We start from the raw sequence: 22,440 nt of genomic DNA on the forward strand, positions 1-22,440 counted from the left end.
TTGGGTACACCTGGACTGCCAAACATTAAACTGTATGCTAAAGTCAGAGTATTAAAATCAACCTAAAACTACCACTGAAAGACCAAAATATTAATGGAATGAAAAAACAAATCAAGAAAGAAACAATGATATATAAGGGAATCCACTATACAATAAAAATAATATATCCAATTAAAAAGGAAAAACAGACACAACAATAACAAAAAGGGAAAAATAGATTCACTGAATGGTGTTGAGACAACAGTTTAGACATTTGGAAATAAATAAAATCATACCCTTATCTTATTCCTTCTTTCAAAATGTATTTCAGATATTTCAGATATTCAAATGTATTTAAATATACAAATAATACCATAGAAATACAGGAAGGAAATACTGGTGGGTATTATAACAACTGTAAAGTAAAAATATGAATAAGAAGGAAAATGAGTAAAAATTTCTTAAAATGACACAAAAGGCAAATATTAATTACTAAGATGTTTCGGGTGCCTGGGTGGCTCAGTTGGTTTAGCGTCTGTCTCTTGATTTTAGCTCAGGTCACGATCTCACAGTGGTGGGATCAAGCCCCGTGTCAGGCTCTGCTCTGACAGAGCAGAGAGCATGCTTGGGGTTCTCTCTCCCCTTCCTCTCTCTCTCTCTCTCTCTCTCTCTCTCTCTCTCTCTCTCTCTCTCCTAAAATAAATAAATATTTTTTAAAAACCCTATTATAGTAGTTTATAATTTTACCAACATAAATTTACCTATATAAATTCAAACTCATGCCACAGAAAACACCAAAAAGTAAAATACATTTTTTCCAATATCCATGTCAGAAATACCCTAATGGGCAAAAAACTCTTATAAATCAGTAAGAAAAAGGTGAAAACCCAATAGAAAAACATATAAAGGATCTGAGCCAGCAACTCAAAGAAGAAACACAATAACTCATAAAGAATAAACTGTTAAACCTCATTAACAATTCACATAAATGCAAAAAAGAGGTAAACATTTACTTACAATGTCTCAGATACTGTTATCAGCACTTTATAAACTATCCAACTTAATCTTCACAACAGCACCAAAATCTACTATTTTTAGCCTCCCTTCACTACCGATGAAGAAACTGAGTAAATTATTTAAATCCCTCATAAAATAACTGATAAAGCCAGTAAGGCATCATCAGTTAAGCGTTAGGGCTCTTAACCACTATGCTATACTGTCCCATAAAATAAAAAAGAAGTCTTTCCCTCATCCAATTAGAAAATATTCAATTTTCAAAACCCAGCATTTAAGACAACGTACATATCCTTTACAAATGGTTCACAGAACTGTGCATGTGTTTAAACGTTCAGGAAAGAAGGGTACCAGTTACGTCTGTCAATATTTATAATTGGCATGCCACAGCATGGGAACAAGGTATAGCCTACTACCATCCCTTTCTTAGAACCACTACTCCTCCTGCACTCCAAGCGGGAGTGCTGCCATCAAGTGACCAGCCTCCAGTGTCACTCTTCCATGGATACGTAACTCAGGCAGGCCTTTTGAAGTTCTCCCTGGGATTGACATATGGATGTTGGAAGAGAAAGAGTTTTCTTTCTGCTTGCACTATAATGCAATTTGCCTCTCATGTAAAAGAGCCTTCATGCAGAATGAGACCAAACAGACAAGTAAAGCAAAGAAAGAAAAAGAACTTAGCCAGTATCCTTTGAGCCCCCAGATCCAGCCAGAAGCAGGCCAACCTGAAACAATAATTTGTGCCAAAAGAGTTCTTTCTTTCCTCAGTTACTTTAAGTTGGGCTTCAGTGACTTGCAATCAAAAGTTTCTTAATACACATTATAATCTCACCTCTAAGAATCTTAGTTATACAACTGCACAAATGTGAAAGGAAAAAGATACAAGGATATGCATTCAAGTGTCTTACCAAAAAAAAAAAAAAAAGTCAAAATGCCCACCAAAAGAGGACTGGTTAAATAAATTACAGAAGTGTTTCTTAAACTTGCCTGATTAGAATCACTTGAGCGTTTCCTTTTCTCTTTTTTTTCTTTTCTTTTTTTTTTTTAACAGTTTATTTATTTTGAGAGAGAGAGAGTATAGGAGAGGGGAAGAGAAAGAGGGAGAGAGAGAATCTCAAGCAGGCTCCATTCCATCAGCACAGAGCCCGACACAGGGCTCAATCCCTTGAACCACCAGACGATGACCTGAGCCAACATCAAGAGTTGGATGCTTAACTGACCAAGCCACCCAGGCGCCTTTCACTTGCTTGCTTATTGAAAGTACAGATACTCTGGCCCCTGGGAGAGTCTAATTCATTAGGTTGAGGTTGGGCTATTGAGATGGCTCATATTTTTAAAGAGCATCCCCTACAAAATTTTCACAGTCAAGATACTTTGGATACCCCAAATTATAGTGTTTACATATACAATGGTACATCATTCAGACATTTATGTGAGAAAGGTGTCCAAAACAAATTGCTACATGGGGAAAAAAGACAAATCACAAAAATACATATAATACTTGGTTCTCTTCACACAAAATATGTAGCTATACCTGTGTATATATATTTAACCAGAGCACTCATTTTTAATCAAAGCAGAGGTTCCAACATTATTCAGAATCTTACTGAGTCCCAACTACCCTAAAGGACCTATGTTCTGAGTTGCTATTACTAATAAAAATGTTATATACCACACAAGCAGACATAAGACAACACTGTGGCAAAGAGAAAAGTCTGGAACAATGTTCATCAAAATGGTAACAGAAGTTACTCCAATGGTAGGTTCAGGTGATTTTTACCAGCTTTTTTCTAATGTTCTATATATACTATTTTAATTTTTATTTACAATGAATAAATATTTTCAGAATTGGTTAGAAGAAAGCTGCTTGTATGGAAGAAAGTTAAAATATTTTTAACCAAGTAATTTTATGGATTATTAAATATAGATTTTCTGAAATGGGAAAATTCTTATTAGCTTTCAAACTTCAAACGTTAAAGTACAGTGGTTGCTTTCAAAGGCATGATTCTCTTTAAAGAGCCAAGGGAAATGTGGTATGTTGTATCACTTAATTAAAATTCAATTTTGACATATAAAATAATAAAATTAGTCTTTTTGAACAAGAATTATTTTTTTTAATCACAAAGAACAAAAAAAAATAGATTTAATTTTGTTCATTTACTCTCAGACTCAAGACAATGGTCAAGTGAAAACAAAGGTAAGAGATAAATGAAATTTAACATCCTAATAAAAACTAGATTTCTTTCTTTACAGGTCAATTATACCTCAATTAAAAAAAAAAAACTAAAAAAGAACTAGATTGTAAGTTTCCTATTGGATTAATAAAAATACAATTTGCAAGAGAAAGAAAACAACAATGTTTAATTTAAAAAACAACAAGAACAACAATATATGACTTACCCCATCCAAGAGAGTATTTGATAAATGTATACGGAGATCTTTACGAAATGGAAATTCCAGATTTGAAACATGAAACACCGAATTATCTCTATCAATCATAAAAACTTCATTTGTGCCATCGATCAACATCATATACCTGTAAATGAAACATTAAAAAAGTAATATTGGTGCGCCTGGGTGGCTCAGTCGGTTAAGCGTCTGACTTCAGCTCAGGTCATGATCTCACAGTCCGTGAGTTCAAGTCCCACGTCGGGCTCTGTGGTGACAGCTCAGAGCCTGGAGCCTGCTTCGGATTCTGTGTCTCCCTCTCGCTCTCTGCCCCTCCCCCACTCATGCTCTGTCTCTCTCACTCTCAAAAATGAATAAATGTTAAAAAAACAAAATTTTTTTTAATAAAAAAAAAAGTAATATCAACAGTGCAATTCTAGCATAGGGTCGTAAGAAATAACAGTTCTTTTTCCTTAGACTTACAATAGTTGCATAGAATAACGTTCACTAGATCCCCCCCACCTCCTGGCCCCAACCATTATCATTCGGATTAAATTTTTAAAATATTTTTTTCTATAAAAACACCCATTTTTTTTTTTTTGGAGACAATGTGATGTCAAAGAGCAACCTTATGTCCCATCTTAAGAAAGAATGGTTCTCTAACTTTTATTAGATCTTAAACATCAAAGTTTACAAAACACACATACATCTATATGTAACTACTGCATTTTCTTAGCCCAACAATTCTATGAATTAGTTATTACTCTCTCCACTTTGCACTAGGGAAAAAGAGGAAACAAGTGATTTGCAAATGGCTGGGCCTCAAACTATCCAGTGTTCTTCTCCTACACTTCAGTTAGCAAAACAGCTAACCTTTCTCTTTGAATCAAGATTATGATATAGCCAGATATCATCATTTCAGGTACAATTCTCATTCATTTCTATAAAATTAAAGTTTTAAATATATTAAACATTAAACAAAATATCTTAAACATTTTCAACATTCCTAAGGATTTTTAATCAGTCCTTATCTTCCTAGAGCCAATCAATTTATGGGGCAATTTCTATACTTCAAAATTCATCATTCCTCAAATGGTCAAGTTACCATCACTGCTCCCCCATCAGTGGATCATCAAGAACGAAACTGTACTTCACACCATATATAAAAATAAAGTCCAAATGGATTCAAGTTGAGAAAATCACAGATGGATAGGCTGTGCTACCAAATGAATATGGCAATATGTGGGATGAAAATGAAGATGATATCCAGGTCCCAAAATCGCCAAAGGAGAAAAAGTTGACAGAAATAAGAAAGAAAGTTAAAAGGCATAAGGCTCAAAAGAACGGAATTTTATTTTACTAAGTTGTTCTTGCTGGCTGTTAATTAAAAGAGTGTAAGAGTAATAGTCTGGATATACTACTGAGAATGAAGAATGCTGACCCACCTGCCCAACCTCCTGCCCAAAAGATATGTCAGAAAAAAGAAGCAACAACTGAAAGATGGAGCTCAATCAAGTTAAGGCCAGTGGGTAGAAGAAACATTAAAGGAAACCTTAAATGAAGAGATGGAAGGTAAAATAACAGAAGTTAATATAACAGAGGATAATTTGTTTCCCATAAACAAATGTTCTAAAGAGCAAATATACATGTTTAGGAGAGGAGAGGAGAAATGGGAGAGCTGATTAAGGTAAAAGAAGTGTGTAACAAACAGGTTGAAAAGCAGCAAGGATGATGAAAAGAGCTTACATTTGGAGACTAAATTGGAAGCATGCTGTTACTAGTGTTTTCAAAATAATTAGTCCCAGCAGGCCCCCGGAGAGAAGGTGGAGAGCTCAGGCCCTTGCTACATATTGAAACAGCTGTAGCCCTCGCAGGTATGGGTTGTGGACAGTCAGGTTACACTAGGAAAAATAAAATCAGCCTCAGTCTGGAATGACTCTGAGAGGCTCCTAAACCAACTACCAGGCCAGCAGGGTGGCAGACAACAGAAATACTTTGTTACCAAAGCACTCCTGCACATGCTTTTCAAAAGCAGCAATTCCTGGTTGATAGGGAAAATCTAGATTCCTTGGAAGAAGTCAGCCTTGCCCTGAATTATGTTTCAAAGAAAATTTACATCACCATAAGGAAAGGTCAAATAAAAAGCAACTGTGATATCTTCTGCAAAAATGGTACTGAAGATATAATCCATCACGTTGTTCAAGGACTTAGGCCAGCACTTTGCAAAGCTTAATATTTGCTTTAAAATGTATTTCCTGGCAAAATGAATTAGTGAAACAATATATCTTTCTCCTAGAAAGTCAAGATATTAGGATGTCAAGGTGTTAGGAATATTTAGTTATGAGAAAACATAAAAAGTCTCCTTATTAAAAAAAAGAAAAAAAAAGAAGTCTCTTTATTCCAATAAAAAGGAAAAAAAGGCATCCAAAATGGTAAGGAAGAAGTGAAACTTTCACTATTTACAGATTACCTGATATTTAGAAAACCCTAAAGATTCCACCAAAAAACTACTAGAACTGATAAGTGAATTAAGTAAAGTCACAGGATACAAAAACCAACGTACCAAAATCTGTTGCATTTCTATATACTAATAGGGAAGCAACAGAAAGAGAAATTAAGAAAGCAATCCTGTTTACAATTGCACCAAAAATAATAAAATATCTAGGAATAAACTTAACCAAGGAGATGAAAGACTTGTACTCTGTAATCTATAAAACACTGATGAAAGAAATCAAAGTTGACACAAATAAACAGATATTCCATGCTTATGGACTGGAAGAAAAAATATTGTTAAAATGTCCATACTACCTAAAGCAATCTACAGATGTAATCCAATCCCCATTAAAATACCAATAGCATTTTTCACAAAACTAGAACAAATAATCCTAAAATGTTTGTGGAACCACAAGAGACCTCAAATAGTGAAAACAATCTTGACAAAGAAAAAACAAAGCTAGATGTATCACAATTCCAGACTTTGAGTCATAGTACAAAGCTGGGGTATTTAAAACAGTATGGTACTGGCACACACACACACACACACACACACACACACACAAAAGACACACATAAATCAATGGAACAGACAGAAAGCTAAGAAACAAACCCATGAATATATGTTCAATTCATCTTCAACAAAAGAGTTAAGATAATGTGATGGGAAACAGTCTCTTCAACAAATGGTATGGGGAAAACTGGACAGCTACATGGAAAAGAATGAAACTGGGCCATTTTCTTACACCATACACAAAAATAAATTCAAAATGGGTTAAAGACCTAAATGTGAGACAGGAAACCATCAAAATCCTAGAAGAGAGCACAGGCAGCAATTTCTTTGACATTGGCCACAGCAACATTTTTCTAAATAGGTCTCTTTAGACAAGGGAAACAAAAGCAAAATTAACTATTGGAACTATATCAAAATAAAAAGCTTCTGCACAGCGAAGGAAACAATCAACAAAACCAAAAAGGCAATCTTTGGAATGGGAGAAATTTGCAAATGACATATCTGATAAAGGGTTAATATCCAAAATCTATAAAGAACTTATACAACTCAAAATCTAAACACACACACACACACACACACACACACACACACACACACACACACACACAAATAATCCAACTAAAAAATGGGCAGAAGACTTGAACAGACACTTCTCCAAAGAAGACATACAGATCACCAACAGACACATGAAAAGATGCTCAACATCACTCATCATCAGGGAAATACAAATCAAAACTACCATGAACTATCACCTCACACCTGTCAGAATGACTAAAATCAAAAACACAAGAAAGAAGTGTTGGTGAGGATGTAGAAAAAGGAACCCCCTTGCACTGTTGGTAGGAATGCAACAATGCAGCCAGTATGGAAAACAGTATGGAGTTTCCTCAAAAAAAAATCAAAAACAGAATTACTCAATAATCCAGCAATTGCACTACTGTGGATTTACCCTAGGAATATGAAAATACTAATCCACTGTACCCCGTTGTTTATTGCAGCACTATTTACAATAGCCAAATTATGGAGGCAGCCCAAGAGTCCATTGATACATGAATGGATAAAGATGTGGTATACACATACAATGGAATATCACTCAGCCATAAAAAAGAATGAAATCTTGCCATCTGCAACAACATGAATGGAGGCAGAAAGTATATACTGCTAAAACAACATAAGTCAGTCAGAGAAAGACAAATATCATAATTTCACTTATATGTGGAATTTAAGAAACAAACAAAGAGAAACCAAGAAGCAGACTCTTAACTATAGAGAATAAGTTGATGGTTACCAGAAGAGAGGAGGGAAGGGGGATGAATGGAATAGGTAAAGGGGATTAAAGAGTACACTTATCATGATGAGCACTGGGTGATGAATAGAATTGTAGAAGCACTATATTGTACACCTGAAACTAATATAACACTTTATGTTAACTATACTGGAATCAAAATTAGAAACTTAAAAAAAAAAAAGAGTCTGTTTATCTTATTTATCCCATTATCCTTAAAACTTAATCCTGATATCTGTTAGTATTCAGCAGAATTAGTGGTCTACAGTCACAATTTGAGAATGGCTAAATTATGCTAATAAATTTTAAAATTCACAAAAAAGAGGTGGTTTTCCTCTTCTGTTCATATGATGACAAAAATTACATTTCCCTTTTCACTGGCTGCTCAGAAGCTCAGAATTAAATATAATGTTGAAATAGAATAAATATTCAATCCCAGGGTGCTGGCATATTTTTTTTCCTGTCATAATTATTTTCTATTCATCCATACTTTAACACATATATATAAGAGATACATAGATATAGATATAGATATCTTACTACCAGACCTTTCTACTTCAAGTAGAATATTAAAAGAAAATACCGTCTATGTACACTTATTGTAAATAGATTTAAAAGATCAAGGAAAAAGGCTTTAGAAGATAGAATTCAATATAAAGGATTGCTCATGGGAAACAAGCTTGCATCTGCAGAGAGATACCAGAGAAATTATTTAGCAGTTGGTATTCAGGGATTCTTCTGCACATATAAATTTTCAGGCTTTGGAACAAAAGTTTCTGGGGTATGATTTTTTTGGTTTGAATTCCAGTCATTCCAAATCATGTGTTCTTTTGTTATGTGATATCTCTGAAAAATAAGGAGCTTGTTCATGTTAGGGAGGAAAGATAAAGAATATAAAAATATTCCACATGACTCCAAAGTCTCTGAAAGCAGCCAGATTCTTTAATAATAATTAAAAAAAAAATTTTTTTTTTTTAAAAAGCCACTATCCCATATACTGTTATATGCTGGCAAGACACTAAACAAATAACCCAAGCATAGTTAAGTGTTGAAAAGGTAAAGTACACAGCACTACAGAAGCATACAAAAGGTGGGACCTGTCAGAGCATGGGGGTGGGGAAATACATCCCAGAGGGATTCTCATGGAGCTGATCACAGCACGTTATCATCACTTACTGAGCAATGACCATGCACAGAGCAAGGAGCAATGTTCAGAGTGCTTGACATTAACACATTTAAGCCTTACAGCAATCCTACCATGTAGGTAAAATTATTATCCCCATTTTCCAGATGAGGAAGCTGAAACACTTGCTCAAAGTCATAAAGCCGGCCAAAAAGCAAAGCTGATATTAAAACCTAGACAATAGCCTGTCTCTACAACCTCTATAGTGTACTGCCTCTGGCATGCATTATGCAGGAGTTAGCCAAGCAACTATGGAATGGGAGGGTAAAGGAAAGGGAGGTAGGAGTGCTGACAGAGTTTGGCACACAGTCTACCAGGTGCAATATCTTTGAGACAAAAACGAATTTGCATGTTCTGGCAATTAAAAAAATTTCAGAATACTAAGCATAAAGAGAAAAAGAGGAAATGGCATGGCTTGAGGCTAGAGAAGTAGTTCCAAACTTAGGAATTAATGAAAATCTTTTTTTCACTTTATTACTAGAAAATGGAAAATCCCTTCTAGGAGACAAACAGAAACTATATGGGTAATTCAAACACAGGAGATTTAATAGAGGAAACTGGTTATATAGATATTGAAATGCTGAAAAGGTAAAAGGGGAAGGCTAAGGGAATCAAGAGATTAGTAACTGCAGGAAGCACTACCACCAAAGGGCTGGGGGAACAAAATGAAAGAAGTGCATCATGAGAAGCTAGGAACCTGGAGGAAGGGCAGTATGAGGCTATGCCTGAAAGAGGGTGAGGAGGTCCATGGAGCTAGGTGTTCAAACCTCGAAGGAGTAGGCACCACATAGCTGATACCTTGGCCTCTAAGGAGAAGAGCCCTGCAGCTCAAGTTTGAAACTCTATGGAAGAGGCACACAAAAGAGGCTGCTCAAACTGCTAAGGGGACACAGCCCAGTGGGTGAGGAAGAGATGCAAGTGGCACTCCATCTATCTAGAATGTACCACCCAGAAGCTGGTACCTGTGAGAGGGAGCAGCAGGGCTGGTGCTGGGAGTATCAAAAGAAGCTGGAGAATGAAGTGATAGTTATGTTTGGCTGCTGGAGGTACAAAGAAACTAGAAACAAGCAAAGTCCTTTCTCTTATCTCCCAAATTCCTGCCAGGGCTCCTACTGTTAAAATCCAACAAGAAGTGAGCTGGCAAGGGGGTCTGAGAAATGTAGTTTGCAGAGTCCCAGTCTCCCACTATGATTTAAAAGGTGGACTAAAGCTGAAAAACAATAAGTAAATAAAAGGCAGACCACCGAAAGGCTTTTAGCAAAATTACAGCATAATCTGATTTGCATTTTTTAAAGTTCACCCCCACATAATGTGTTGGAACCAATCTGTAGACCAGAGATATTATGAAGCTTCTGTTGTATACCAAGTGGGACTACAGTAGCAAGGATTACTCAGAGGTAAATGGATAAACTCAAGACATTTAAGAGGCAGATTAACAGGACAATATGCTATGGGTTAGATATGGGAGTGAGGAAATAGGAGAAGTCAAGGATGACTACCTAGCTTCCAGCATGAATAACTGGGTATACTTTATTTACTGAGCCATGGAGCATTTAAGGAGGCTAACTATTTGATTTAGCTTGGCAGAAGTGACAGATCCCGTTTTAAATATGGATACAGAAATTTTTGTTTTCACACTGAAAACCAAAAGGCCTTTCCTCGCAACCAGGTTAGAAATAGGCTCAGGTTCTAAACTAGACAATCAAATGTTCCCTTCATAAAAATTTTAAGTTCAATGAGTAACAGAGAGGCACAGGAATAGCTCAAAAATTATTCACAGCAACAGCAGAGTCACTGTCAACAAATGCCAATGGTGGCTTCCTCCTCAAAGTGTTCCTGTGTCTGACCTTGCTCAGGTCCTTGATGCCTGCCTGCCCTTGATTCATACCCACTTTCCCAGACTGGTTCTCCTGAGAGCCTTCCAATTTATTCCTTTGCTGAAATTAGCCAAAGTCAGTTTCTACTGCTTACTGTCAATATAATGCTAATGGATATACTGGTTACTTTTTTTTTCTTTTTTTGCCCACTGTATAACAGGTGGATTCACGTACTGTAAATGTGCCTATGATGTAACCTCACTGGTCCCCCAACCTACCCTTAATACCAGGGGTTACATGATCCTAGCTCTTTACATAATAATTTCATATGAAGATTCATGCCATCTATTTCCTGTCCTTCAACAGAGACAAGTGTGTAATGTTAAGCCCAGAGTTTACTTTCCCTTTGTATCTTTTCTCTCCTAAGAGTATACAGCCAAACCTCTACTGTTTCTATACCAGCTACATTTCCTCTCATCTCTATTACCAATAGAATTGCACCCAAGTCCCTGAAACCTAATTCTCAAAGTTCTAAAAGTACACACAAATAAATTCAGGTATACTAAAGTTTCTTACAAATTAAATTCAGTTTAGAGACACTTCCCTAGATACAATTATAAACCTTAAGAGCAGGTGACCAGACTCTGCCCCCTACCTACCAACACTTGTCACACCCTGTTCTACAAACAATGCAAAACAGCTGACCTGATAGGCCAAACACCTGCTTTCTTCCTTCCCAATGGGGGGCTTTGCACACTTTGCCTTTTTCTCTTACTAGCTCACTACTCAGTAAATTTTATCTACTGTAATCACTTTTACAAAGTGCATCCATGTCTCCTTTAACCCAGTTTTTTTTTCCTGTTTCTTTCAACTCCTAAAAAAAAATGTTACATATATTTTACCAAAAACTTTCTCAAATAGAAAGACATTTTCCTCCTTCTTATCTCATTCACTTAGTTCCATTAATGAGCCTAAGAACACTCTGATCAAGGCTAGTGACATATCGATATCAAGCAAAACTGAAAGTCCTAAAAGACTTTCATCCACCTACACAAAATAATCAGTGTCACAGAGTCCCCTTCACAATCTCCATAATACTCTCACTCTCTTCCTTATCCTGTAAAAGCAAATCAGTATTCCCCAATAGAATTTTTAAACTAGTCAAAATAGTGTTTTTTATAAACTTCCTACAATTGTTACAATTATAGTTTGGTTAGTTACCAGTGTTGGAATAGTACCTTCTGTCATTTTTCAAAGCTGACATATAGAGTAAGTAATATAGGTACCTTAGGAATTAAGCAAGCTCTATAGCCTAAGTTAGGAATCCAAACACCATTTAAACTAGAATTCTATGGAAACACAGCCTAAAGTCTACCAAAATAAGTTCAGGAATCTCAGAGAAAGACTTCTGGTAAGTTTAGGAATCACTGTTTGCATTACTTTCACAAAAGGAACAATAATTGATGATAGAACAAGGTAATCCTACACATGAACTTTACTTTTTTTTTTTTTACTTTTTTTTTTTTTTAACGTTTATTTATTTTTGAGACAGAGAGAGACAGAGCATGAACAGGGGAGGGGCAGAGACAGAGGGCGACACAGAATCTGAAACAGGCTCCAGGCTCTGAGCTGTCAGCACAGAGCCCGACGTGGGGCTCGAATTCACGGACCGTGAGATCGTGACATGGGCTGAAGTCGGACGCATAACCGACCAAGCCACCCAGGCGCCCCTGAACTTTACTTTTAAACTAATTGCTATTTACCTGTTTATGTGACAAAAATAACATTTCAACCTCCGAAAGAAAAACTATTTAAAAGACAAGTAGAGCTTTCCCTTATTTCATCTTCCAGAAACTCAAAGAATTCACATGAAGGTCATTCTATTTTCACACTAACAGAGAGAACACACACACATATACAGTAATACCACCACCACCACCACCACCTGACCTTTTTAAAATTTTTGAATGCTGCTAACAATCACTGAAATGAAGATACAATTCTAACATATTCTCTTCATCAAAAACTACCAAAATTCTCATTCAGCATTATAAAAGATTCCAACCCAACAAGCAATTTGATTTTGATTTACTGATTCTATAAGCACAGAAGTCTTCTTCAAAAAGATCAGCTCTTTTTTTAAGACATTAGGGAAAAATTAAGCAAATCTGAGTAAAGTATGGACTTTAGTTAATAAAAAAAGGATTAGCTCTTTTTTAATCCTCATATCACATCAATTTAAGGTCATGAAACAGATGTGATTAAGGTTTTATGGTCTTAAAGTCACTTTAAGCCCTCAGCTTCATTCTATTAAGTGATCACTTACATACACACAACAGTAATTAAACAGACAACATGTATTATTTAATTTTAAATTGCAAAGCCCATTCACTTCCCCACCAATTTAATTGTCAAATCTGTCTAACCAGCCTTTGATCTTAGAATGTTGATTGGATATTAAATGGCAAGCCAACAGCATGCCACTGAACATTTAGACAACTCACCAACATGTAAATATCTTCTACCTAAGCACAGCCATCTTTATTTTATGTTGTTTACACAGCAAATTTTCTTTTTTTTTTAATATATGAAATTTATTGTCAGATTGGTTTCCATACAACACCCAGTGCTCATCCCAAAAGGTGCCCTCCTCAGTACCCATCACCCACCCTCCCCTCCCTCCCACCCCCCATCAGCCCTCAGTTTGTTCTTAGTTTTTAAGAGTCTCTTATGCTTTGGCTCTCTCCCACTCTAACCTCTTTTTTTTTCCCTTCCCCTCCCCCATGGGTTCCTGTTAAGTTTCTCCGGATCCACATAAGAATGAACACATATGGTATCTGTCTTTCTCTGTATGGCTTATTTCACTTAGCATCACACTCTCCAGTTCCATCCACGTTGCTACAAAGGGCCATATTTCATTCTTTCTCATTGCCATGTAGTACTCCATTGTGTATGTAAACCACAATTTCTTTATCCATTCATCAGTTGATGGACATTTAGGATCTTTCCATAATTTGGCTATTGTTGAGAGTTACACAGCAAATTTTCTACTACGTCTCTTCATCTACTTTTTTTTGTTTAAGCTTGGTACTTGGTAAAACTTAGTCTATGGAAAAATCATCAGTCAAACAACTCTCACTTTTATTTCAATTTAGGTAATTCATCGCAAGCAAATCTTGAAGACCTAGGGGTATCTACCATCAAAAAAAAAAAAAAATCACAAATTCTCAAAGCTTTCTCATTACAGTATGTGTGCTTATTTCTATTAATAGGTATTAATAATTTGCAAATATAGATGTTTCAAGACACCCCCTTCAACCAGCAAGATTTAGAGTATTGTTCAAAGCTTAAAAATCAACACTATAAAAGTTTAGCAAGGCATAGGGCCCATGTCAGTTTCTAAATTCCTCCCTCCATTCCACAGAATTACTGATACATAATACAAATAATCAAGTGTGTAATAAGATATAGCGCAAATTTGTTCCAAACCACCCAACAATTAAAAAATAACTTAATCTGCTTACTTTCTTTACATGTGCCAATGGTACAAATGCTATCATTATGGTCTTTGGAAAGCCTATAATACCAGACTCAATAGTGCTTGCTATCTAGATCCCTAAAGAAACAGGCAGGCAGATTAGAACCAAAAATCTCATCAAATATTATGAAATGATTCTAATGGTCCAACTCCTAAGTATGTACTTTAACTTCAGAATTGCAACTTCTTTATCCCTTTCTCATTTTGCCATCCTCTACTGCTCAAAAATTTGTGCATGCCTGTTTCTAAGCCTATATATTGTAATAGTACACCATCTTATTCCAAAATACATATCTTCAAACTCTTACTCAAAACTCCCTTCCATGAACTCTCTCATACCAAAAACAGACCCTATCCAAATCACTCTATCACTCCCAAGTTTTCTGAAAATTATAATTCTATTATGTACAACAAATAATCGCCTCTGGTAGAAGAAAAGCATACAGGAAGAAAGTACGATCCTTAAAATCCATTTTAAGGAGTTTCAGCTTTACTTTGTAGTTGATCATATTTATAGCTGAAATGAAAAAAAAACATTAAAAAAATGATATACTCTAAATTTATTTGCCAACTTTAGAGTTAAAGGTATTTGTACTATATACCATTAATTATATGTGAATATATAGTAAATAAGGTTGAAGATATCTAAGGCAAGATAGAAGGCATCAACAAAGAAAAACACACGGAATGGGGTGCCTGGGGGGCTCAGTCAGCTGAGTGTTCAATTCTTTATTTCAGCTCAAATCATGAGCCCAGTGATGTGGATCAAGTCCTACATCAGGCACCACGCTGAGCGGGAGCCTCCTTAAGATATTCTCTTTCTCTCTCCCTCTCTCTAAAATAAAATTTTAAAAATTAAAAAAAGAAAGATACATGGAAGTCTACAATGGTAGTTAAGAACATGTATCCCAGACACTCTTCTTAGGTCTGTGATTCTGCACAAATCACTTGACTGCTCTGAGACTCAATTTCCTGGTCAAAAGTCTTCACCTCTCAGGGTACTTGAAAGAATTAAATAAGGTAGTCATCAAGATAAAAAGCTTCTGCACATTGAAGGAAACAATCAACAAAACTAAAAGGCAACCTACTGAATGGGAGAAGATATTTGCAAATGACATATAGGATAAAGGGTTGGTATCCAAAATCTATAAAGAATTTATCAAACTCAACACCAAAAAAAACCAAATAATCTAGTCATGACATGGGCAGAAGACATGAATAGACACTTTTCCAAAGAAGACATCCAGATGGCTAACAGACACATGAAAAGATGCTCAACATTGCTCATCATCAAGGAAATACAAATCAAAACCACAATGAGATACCACCACATACCTGTGAGAATGGCTAAAATGAACAACTCAGGAAAAAAACAGGATGTTGGCAAGGATGCAGAGAAAGGGGAATACTTTTGCACTGTTGGTGGGAATGCAAACTGGCACAGCCGCTCTGGAAAACAATATGGAGGTTCCTCAAAAAATTAAAAATAGAACTACCCTACAACCCAGCAATTGCACTACTAGGTACTTATCCAAAGGATACAAAAATGCTGATTTGGTGCACATGCACCTCAATGTTTATAGCAGTGTTGTCAACAATAGCCAACTTATGGAAAGAACCCAAATGTCCATCAACTGATGAATGGATATAGAAGATGTGATGTATATACACAATGGAATACTATTCTGTGATCAAAAAGAATGAATTCTTGCCATCTGTAACAACATGGATGGAGCTAGAGTATATTACGCTAAGCAAAATAAGTCAGAGAAAAACAAATATATGATTTCACTCATATGTGGAATTTAAGAAACACAACAGATGAACACAGGGGAAGGGAAGGAAAAATAAGATAAAAACAGAGGGAGGCAAACCATAAGAGACTCTTAAATACAGAGAACTGAGGGTTGCTGGAGGGGAGGCGGGTGAGGAGATGAGCTAAATGGGGGATGGGCATTAAGAAGGGCACTTGTTGCGATGAGCACTGGGTGCTATTTAAGTGATGATGAATCACTGGGTTCTATCCCTGAAACCATTACTACAATGTATGTTAACTAATTTGAATTTAAATAATTTTTTAAAAAATAATTAAATGAGGTAGTACACCCATGTTCATTTCATAACAGCACTACTCACAACAAACAACTAAATTGTGTAAGCAACCCAAGTGTCCACTGACAGATGAATGGGTAAGAAAATGTGGTACACAGTGGACTATTATTTACCATTTAAAAAGGAAATTCTGACGTGGCACAACACAGATGAACTTTAAGGACATTGTGCTAATGATATAAGTCAATCACAAAAAGACAAGATATTGTATGGCTCCACTTATATAAGGTACCTAGAATGATAAAAGTCAGACAGAAAGTAGAATGGTGGTTACTAGGGGCTCGGAGAAGAAGGGAATGGAAACTATCATTTAATGGATATAGTGTTTTAGTTTTGCATGATGAAAAGAGTTCTGAAGAGGAAAGCTAGTTGACATTTGTGTACATTATGAATGTATTTAATATCACTGACCTTAAAAATGGTTAAGATGGTAAATTTCATGTTATATATATTGTACCACAATAAAAATAATAGAAAGAGAGAAGGAATTAAGCAAGTTACTACATGAAGGGTTCAAAAAGTACCCAGTACATGGTAATAAAATGTCAGCTATTATTATATTGTGTCCAAGGCACATAGCAGTAGTTCATCAAAGCTGGATATCATTCTTATTAACACTACAACTAGTATTTTACACAATCCAAAAAAGAGTTTAGGTTACTGACAAAACAAACTCCGGATAAGACAGAAAGGATCCGTGTTAAAACTCTGTAGACAGGAAAAAAGACGATCCTTCTAATGAGAGAAGAAAAAGAGATAAATGCACAAATTTTGAAATGTAGAAAAACAAACCATAGATTACCCACAGCCCACAAACTCAAGCTTGTTAAGTATATTTACACAAAAGTAGACAGCAACTACAGTAGTTACTTAATTCATTTATCCATGAATAGGTGTCATCCAAGTAAGTTCTGTAAAATCAGAAGCTGTACTACTTGAGCGAGCAATGACTCAAAACAGAACTCAAATTAAAAAACAAATCACGTGGATTTCTCAATCTGTCAAGAAACTTGTTTTCTAAACACTAGAATGATAAAAACAAAACTGAGCCTAAAATATTCCAGTGTATTGCAACAGTTTCGTAAGATTTACTAACAAGAATGGTACATATAAATATACAATAACTCCAAAAGCTATTGTATATAACAGAAAATTATGTTTTAATCCCACAATCTAAAATAAAATGAGTGACAGCATAAACTAAATTATAATTAAACTTACCTAAGTTGATATTTCCCTTACCAACACCCTCCCCCCCACAAAAAAAACGTAATTATCATAAAATAAGAGCTGACTGATAAAGTCCCTTCCTATGTACAAGTTTACAAAATCAACTAATTAGCAGAGTTAAGGTAAATCTAACAAGTAGAATATCAAAGCATGCCTTTCAACCAGTGAACAGAACAGTCAAATCTGGACTGAATTTATTTGCTACCTGCAACATGCATCTTGCTAATTGCCACTTCAGTGGACTAGAGTATGCTCTCTCTTCCTTTCCACCAATCTACAAAGAATTAGAAAATCAGGAATCTTAAAGGAGTAGAAGAGTTCTCACACAGTCCCACTTCACCCAAGTAGCAGGTGCACATACGTGAGCACACGTACACATTTACCTCACTTCCAGCCCTGCAACAAACCTAACACCACATAAGGCACAAGAAAAGCCAGGCTAGATTTAAATGCAAGTACACAGACACTACCAAAGACACAAAATCTAGTCATATTACCTCCTCCAGTTCTTACAAGTCTGAAAATAAAGTATGCATTAATAGTCACTTTGCATAAACAGAAACTTATGATTTACCCTCCTATAGGAAGAAGCTTCTACCTCAAAAACTAGATTTGAATATAGATATTTTTAATGCCTTCTAAGTTCACTTAAATTTGTTTCTCAATGGTTACCTAAAGTCCGAAATGTAAGCACTCCAAAACAGTAAGTGGACACAGACATAGTTGAAAAAATTCTAGTTCTTCAAATCCTCAAAAGCAATACAGTTAGAAGACAATCTTATGATACATTTTAAAAATTCAAGATGAATCAAGTTGGCTATTCATTAAAAATGAGTTGCCATTTAATTAGGTGGAAAGGAAGATTTCTCCTGGTTTTTAAATATTTCCTACACAAAGAAATATGGCTTTTTTGCCACATTAAAAAAAATAAAAGCACGGGGCACCTGGGTGGCTCAGTCAGGTAGGTGTCCGACTTCAGCTCAGATCATGATCTCACAGTTCATGAGATGGAGCCCCATGTCGGGGTCTGTGCTGACAGCTCAGAGCCTGGAGCCTGCTTCGAGCTGAATGGCTTTCTCAAGGTCACACAAGAACACAGGGGCAGGATGCGAAAGTGGCTCTGAGCCCCCACCTGGATGTCCCACAGTATACTCTGCCCTTCTCCACCTTCTTCTGTTTTCAGGCTCTTGGGCTTGGCTTTCCTTCTTCCAAGGATTCTGTGACTCCCTCTCTCTCTACCCCTCCCCTGTTCACGCTGTCTCTGAAGAAATAAATAAATGTTAAAAAAAATTTTTTTAATAAAAATAAAAGCCCAACAATTGCTAATTAGGTATAGGCTGCTGAACATCGTGAGAAAATGGAGTAGATTCTTGCTACTTAGTATGTGGTCCTTGGACTAGCAGCCCCGGCATTGCCTGAGAACTAGTTAGAAATGCAGAACCTTGGGCCTCACCCCAGACTTCCTAAATCAGAATTTACATTTTAACAAGATCCCCAGGTGATTCATATGCACATTAAATGATGAAAAGTTCTGGATTAAACAGCCTCTAACCATCCTTAACATTCAAACTGCAAACTTAGAAAAGCCAAACAGATGAAATCAAACAAAAAATTAAAAAATTTCTTAAACATATGGAAAAATGAAGCTTTTGCTAAAGTGCCTGTCCAAAAGTCAATTCCAAATAGATTTTTTTCTCTCTTCTTAGCTATAGAAATATTCTTATTTTGATGACAACTCAGGTAAAAGGAACAAATGGGAGTACAAAAGAGCAGAAAAAGAAGACTAAGCAAGATCATCAGTTAGTCCCAATCACAGTCTTCTAGTTTTCACATTTTATATTATGCAGCTTTTGACATTTTTTATTTTATATTTTTTGAGAGAGTGTGTGTGAGGGGGCAAGGGTGTGCTAGTCGGGGAAGGGCAAAGGGAGAGGAAGAGAGAATCTTAAGCAGGCTGCATGCCCATCTCAGAGCCAACATGGGGCTCCGGTCTCCATCTCACAACCATGAGATCATGACCCCGGGAGAAATCAAGAGTTTAACTGACTGAGCCACCCAGGCACACCCTATGTTATGCAACTTTTGAAACTGACTACTGGCTAGACTAACTGAATGAATGCTAATATAATCTACTTACAGTAAAAGCTTCCAATGAGTCCCATAAAAGGTTCACCTAATAGCCCTTGAATTATAATTGAAAATGGAAAATAAAATGTCGGGGGGGGGGGGGGGGGGGGGGGGGTTTGCCTGGGTGGCTCAGTCAATTGAGCGTCTGACTTCAGCTCATGATCTCACGGTTTGTGGGTTCGAGCCCTGTGTCGGGCTCTGTGCTGATAGCTTGCTCAGAACCCGGAGCCTGCTTTGGATTCTGTGTCTCCTTCTCTCTCTGTCCCTCCCCTGCTTACACTCTGTCTCACTCTGTCTCTCAAAAATACGTAAATATTAAAAAAAAAAAAAAAAAAAAAAAACTGTTGGGGGATGACTACAGGCAAATTACTATAGGGTCTTTCCTGTGTCCCCTGCAGGACAAGTCCTTGGGGATGTCTTGGTAAGGTGACATTACCCCCTTTCTTTTATTCTTCCACTCACCAGAGTTAAGTAGTCTGCTTCCCTTTCCACAGCAAATTTTCATTTCCCTGTCTTCTGAACCACTATGGAAAACACTCTTTTACCACTATTTCAAACCCAGCTCTTTTAAGTTCCTCAAAGGCCACTGGGCTAACCAACTGACTCAGCATTCCAGGTGGCCTTAAACTTCAAGAAGACTGAGATAAAGGATCTCCTACCTTATAAATCCCTAAGAATAATTCAAGAAAAAGCAGGAGTTAACATTAAAAATTTAAATCAGAGTTTCAAGGCTCAGTAATCATTAAAACTCTGACACATTTAAAAATATAAACAAAAGGTTTAACCAGGCACCAGCAGTAACAATTCTCTTTCTTTGCCCTAAGTACCAAACTGCCCAGGGGCCAGAAGTTACATAGATTCTGGATTTATACCAATTATTAGTCAGCACTGTCCAGCTCAGGGTATTTCCCCTCATGACTTCCTTCTCGTTGCCCCTCTTGCCTTTATTACTCACCCTTCACTAATCATTCTCCTAAGAACTCCTATGGTCTTAGAGTTTAGGCCATGTCATTTACATGCAATTGTATTTCATGTTGTACTCTCGTGCATTCCCATGTTAATACAGCAATTTGATTTTGACCCATTCAAGCGCCTGAACCAGGTCTTTTAATTTTTTTTTTAAGATTTTTTTAAGTAATCTCTGTACCCAACATGAAACTCATACTCATGACCCTGAGATCAAGAGTCAAAAGCTCTACTGACTGACCCAGCTAGGCACCCCATGAACGAGGTCTTAAATTTTCTTTTAAAAATGCACTTCTCAACTAATTTTTCTCTCAAAACTTTGCCACTGAAAGTGACCACACATTAGAATATTTTATTTGGTAGTTCCAAACACATAGTCAGAACAGCTGCCATTTAAAACATGTCAAAAATTAGGAATTTTCTTTAAACCAAACATCTTTTTATTTTCATATCATTTCTACCAGAGCAATGAATATTTTGTTACTTATTTTAATAAAAGGGAGAGAAAGACCTCATCTATAACGATTTTACTTGTAACACAGATATTATACTTTACCGTAAAGATCCTCTACTACTTATGTTAAACTTATAAAGGGAACTAATAGTACAACTAAGGTATTTTTAAGAAAGACATACACATAGGGAAAACATAAGACTATATCTAAGAGTACCAATTGTTCTAAATTAGTTTTAATTTTTCCATTCATTAGTAAATAATACTTAATGGATCACACTATTAGAAATTAACTGGTTTCCACTAGTCTTTGTTCATGTTCGCATAAAAGCACCAAGAGATATTCTAGATGTACCACTCTCAATAGCTAAATACTAAATACAAGTAGCTAAATACTAGTGAGGCTACAAAAATAAATATAATATAGACTCACAGTATTAAGGCAACTACCAAGGCCAGATCACAGAGTAGACTCAATGTTCAGTTGCTTAAAGTTATAACATAAGCAACAATTTCATTTGTTGTACTTATATACTGTAGTCTGTACCTCTAGCAACAAGTTTCTATCATCGGGCTACTATAACACATAAAAGGCTTAAATATCATTCTAAATAATTCACGAAGAGACAAAATTTAGTTCTCTGCCCATGCAAAAGTATTATAAAAATTAAATTTTCTAAATTCCAAAATGTTGCTAAAATAAAATGTGTCCAAGAAAGCTCACCTGCCAGCAAAAATATCAGCAACAGCAGCAACATTAGAGCTGGGCTGAAAGCCAGAAACGCAGTGTACCAGGATGGGCTGCCTATAAAATCTTCAAATCAGACCTCCCAATTTTAAAAAGAACTGTCAGAATTACTCATTTTCAATTTCTTTAACTAGTTCACAGATACTAATGCAAACTTTTGGAAACCAAATTACCATAAACATGAAGAAAATGAATATAGTCCCCCAAGAAAGTAAAAATACTATATATGATTTTTAAAGAAAGCATATGGTCATAGAAATTTCTTTCCTAAAATATAATAGAGCACATATGTCAAAATCACTACTCTATATACCACACACAAATCAAATGACTTTTCTATCCTAGGACCATAAATTTCACTATCTAAAATAAAGGAGTTACATTCCAGCATCAAGTTTTTCTGTTAGACTACTTTGCTCCCAACACAGACAAGTGAGAGCAAAAAAGCCCATATGGGATTAAAAAACAAACAAACAAACAAAAAAAACTTCACATCATTCTTTCACTCTTTGAGATTCCTATGTAAGAACAATGCATTTTTCTGAAGCAGACAAAATACTTTTAGGGATTTTAATATAGTGTAATCATAATT

At 35.9% G+C, this 22,440-nt stretch overlaps 1 protein-coding gene across 2 annotated transcripts in view; it reads right to left on the minus strand.

Moving 5' to 3' along the window:
• RNGTT (RNA guanylyltransferase and 5'-phosphatase) overlaps nucleotides 1-22,440 on the minus strand; it is a 333,772-nt gene that overhangs the window by 218,747 nt on the left and 92,585 nt on the right. For both annotated transcript variants that reach the window (XM_042986788.1, XM_007076924.3), the window contains exon 9: nucleotides 3,394-3,529. In XM_042986788.1, the coding sequence (XP_042842722.1) occupies nucleotides 3,394-3,529 (136 nt within the window). The remainder of the gene's footprint in view (nucleotides 1-3,393; nucleotides 3,530-22,440) is intronic.

The sequence above is a fragment of the Panthera tigris genome, chromosome B2 (assembly GCF_018350195.1).
Source record: "Panthera tigris isolate Pti1 chromosome B2, P.tigris_Pti1_mat1.1, whole genome shotgun sequence".
Taxonomy (NCBI): Eukaryota; Metazoa; Chordata; class Mammalia; order Carnivora; family Felidae; genus Panthera; species Panthera tigris.